The sequence below is a fragment of the Orycteropus afer genome, unplaced genomic scaffold, assembly GCF_000298275.1.
Source record: "Orycteropus afer afer isolate SDZICR_OR568_19922 unplaced genomic scaffold, OryAfe1.0 scaffold00273, whole genome shotgun sequence".
NCBI lineage: Eukaryota > Metazoa > Chordata > Mammalia > Tubulidentata > Orycteropodidae > Orycteropus > Orycteropus afer.
Genome location: NW_006921860.1, coordinates 1,123,805 through 1,126,757, shown reverse-complemented (window position 1 = coordinate 1,126,757; position 2,953 = coordinate 1,123,805). Strand labels below are relative to the sequence as shown.

Below are 2,953 nucleotides of genomic sequence, written 5' to 3'. Positions count from 1 at the left end.
AAATAAAATAATGCTCACCTGCCGATGGGAAACTATAGCCTCAGAATGTTGATGGTGCAATGGCAGATGTCTTAACATGTCACTGATAGAATGGCTTTGGATCTGGATGGTGCACACGGTTTGTGATCAGCTGCTAACCTGAAGATCGACGGTTCAAACCCACCAGGCGGTGCTGCCAAAGAAAGGCCTTGTGACCTGCTTCCGTAAACATGACAGCCCAAACCCCACGGAGCTCAGTCCTGTTCTGTGACACAGAGTTGTCATGAGTTGGGAGTGAGTTGACAGTGACAGATTTTCTATTTTTGGAACTAGAGCGTCACGCACGGGTAAGCTTCGAAGAGGTGGGAGAAGGGCACAGGCAGATACATGTGGGTAGAGGTGGCAGAGACAGTTGTCTTTGGGAGAGAGGCACCTGGGTGCAGGGGAAGGTGCAGACCAGAGACGAGCTAGCTAGTGACCCAGAAGCACCGCTGCTCTCAGCCCTGTCCTCTAACCCTCTTCTGTCTCTACTTGTAGAAGAGAAACCCTGACCTGACGGTGGAAGATGGCCGTGCGGGGGCCGTCATGAGACCCCCGGTGTTCCGTGTGGACGAAACCACCCCAGAGGTCGTGCAGAGTGTCCTGCTGGAGCGCGGCTGGAATAAATTTGATGAGCGAACGCAGGATGTGGAAGACTGGAACCTGTACTGGAGGGTGTCCCCTTTCCCGATGATCAAGCACGCCCACCTCAAGCCTTGGCAGCGACTGAACCACCACCCGGGAACCACCAGGCTCACCAGGAAGGACGACCTGGCAAAGCTGCTGACGCACATGAAGAGGCTGTACGGTGCCTCCCTCTACGAGTTCATCCCGCTCACGTTCATCATGCCCAGTGACTACCACAAGTTCATGGCTGAGTACTCCAAGGAGAGGCAGACGCTGGGCACCAAGCCCAGCTACTGGATCTGCAAGCCAGCCGAGCTGTCCCGCGGGAGGGGCATCATGATCTTCAGTGACACTAAAGACTTGGTGTTCGATCACACGTATGTGGTGCAGAAATACATCTGCAACCCTCTGCTGGTCGGTAAGTACAAGTGTGACCTGCGGATCTACGTCTGCGTCACGGGCTTTAAGCCTCTGACCATTTACATCTACCAGGAAGGGCTGGTACGGTTCGCCACAGAGAAGTTTGACCTCAGACATCTGCAAAACGATTACGCCCACCTGACCAACAGCAGCATCAACACCCTGGGCGCCTCCTACCGGAACTTCAAAGAGGTGGTGGGCCAGGGCTGCAAATGGACCCTCAGCAGGTTCTTCTCGTACCTCAGGAGCTGCGACGTGGACGACCTGCTCCTGTGGCGAAAAATCACCCACCTGGTCATCCTGACAGTGCTGGCCATTGCTCCCTCGGTCCCCTGTGCCGCCAACTGCTTCGAGCTCTTTGGCTTTGATGTCCTGATCGATGACAATCTGAAGCCCTGGCTCCTGGAAGTCAACTACAGCCCCGCCTTGTCCTTACACTGCTCCACGGACGTGTCTGTGAAGAGGAAACTTATCCACGACATCATCGAGCTCATTCACGTCACCAGCCCGAGGAACAAGGGGAGCGGCCACGTGTCCAGGGGTGATGCCAGTGTCTCCTCGGCCAGAAGTGGCAGAGGGGGGCTCAGGGACGTGCGTGGCGCTCTGCCCCGTGGCTCTCTCCTACAGATCTCAGGCACGGTATTTGCGAAGCGCAAGCCCGCCATGGAGAAAGCGGAAAGAACGTGGCCCAAAAACACACGCACCTCCCAGCTTAGAGAACGGATGAACAAGCAGGAGGGCCTCGCGGCAACCAGAGAGCTGCCCAAGCTCAAGCCCAGGTCCAGGAGCAGGCACACGCCGCGCAAGTCCTGCAGCCCCCGCCCGCCCCAGCCCCCGGCGCAGCCCTGCAAGGCCAGCGGCAGCCCAGCTCCGCTCCCCGGGAGCAGGGAAGAGCTCGAGCCCCAAGCAGGCAACTTTGTTCTCATTTTCCCCTTCAACGAAGCTACCTTTGGAGCTTCTCGGAACGGACTGAACGTCAAAAGGATAATCCAAGAGCTCCAGAAGCTGATGAACGAGCCACAGTCCCGCGTGGCAGAAAGTGAAACTAACAGAAGGCGACGTGGTGCTTGGAAACCCACAGGCTCACATCCCAGGCAAGTGCTAGCTCCAGGCCCGCCTTAGCGCCACCCCTGGGACTGGATGTGGGAAGGTGTATATAAATATAACAGCTCTGACAAAGTCCCTCACGTCCAAGTGGTGATTAACCCCCAGCACACGTTCATTTGCTCAGAGATTTGGGGGGAAACAGGAGTCCCTGTGTAGTACAGACCATTAACCAGAGGTTGACAGTCGTGTCTTGGCCGTCTTCAGAGGCCCCTTGGAAGAAAGGCCTGCCTATCTACTTCCAGAAAGTCAGCCTCTGAGGACACTACAGGGCGCACTTCTGCTCGGCACGCACGGCACCGTTCCTCAGGGGAAGATGCAACCCAGCCCCTTCATATGCACAGAATCTTACTACTATGGTCACTTCATGTGTTTATTTGAACACAAGAAACGGTTGTTATAAACGTTGCTAAAGGATTCTTAGGTGAAAATAGTACCAAAAAGGACAGGAGTTAACTTTCTGCTTTCTAAGCATCCATTTTTTGCTCAAAATTATTTTTGTCGACTGGAAGCTCAGCAGTCATTCATTGAATTGAACTATGAAAAACCCAATGAGAGTGCCCACCTGACTCACCTCTCTTAGTTCTGGCCCAGGGCAGACATTACAGCAAAGAGCTCCGGTGGCTATGGCATCGGGCTTTGAACCAAAAGGTGGACAGTTCAAATCCACCTGCTGCTCCACGGGACAAAGATGAGGCTTTGCTTCTGTGGATTACAGCCTTGGAGACCCTGTGGGCAGTTCCACTCTGTCCTCTAGGGGCGCTGTGGGTCAGAATGGACTCCA

At 54.9% G+C, this 2,953-nt stretch overlaps 1 protein-coding gene across 1 annotated transcript in view; it reads left to right on the top strand.

Annotated features, from left to right (window-relative positions):
- TTLL2 (tubulin tyrosine ligase like 2) overlaps positions 1-2,187 on the top strand; it is a 10,681-nt gene extending 8,494 nt beyond the window's left edge. Inside the window, exon 2 of the mRNA XM_007950489.1 lies at positions 517-2,187. Coding sequence (XP_007948680.1) covers positions 517-2,187 — 1,671 coding nt within the window. The remainder of the gene's footprint in view (positions 1-516) is intronic.
- The last annotated feature ends 766 nt before the right edge of the window (positions 2,188-2,953 follow it).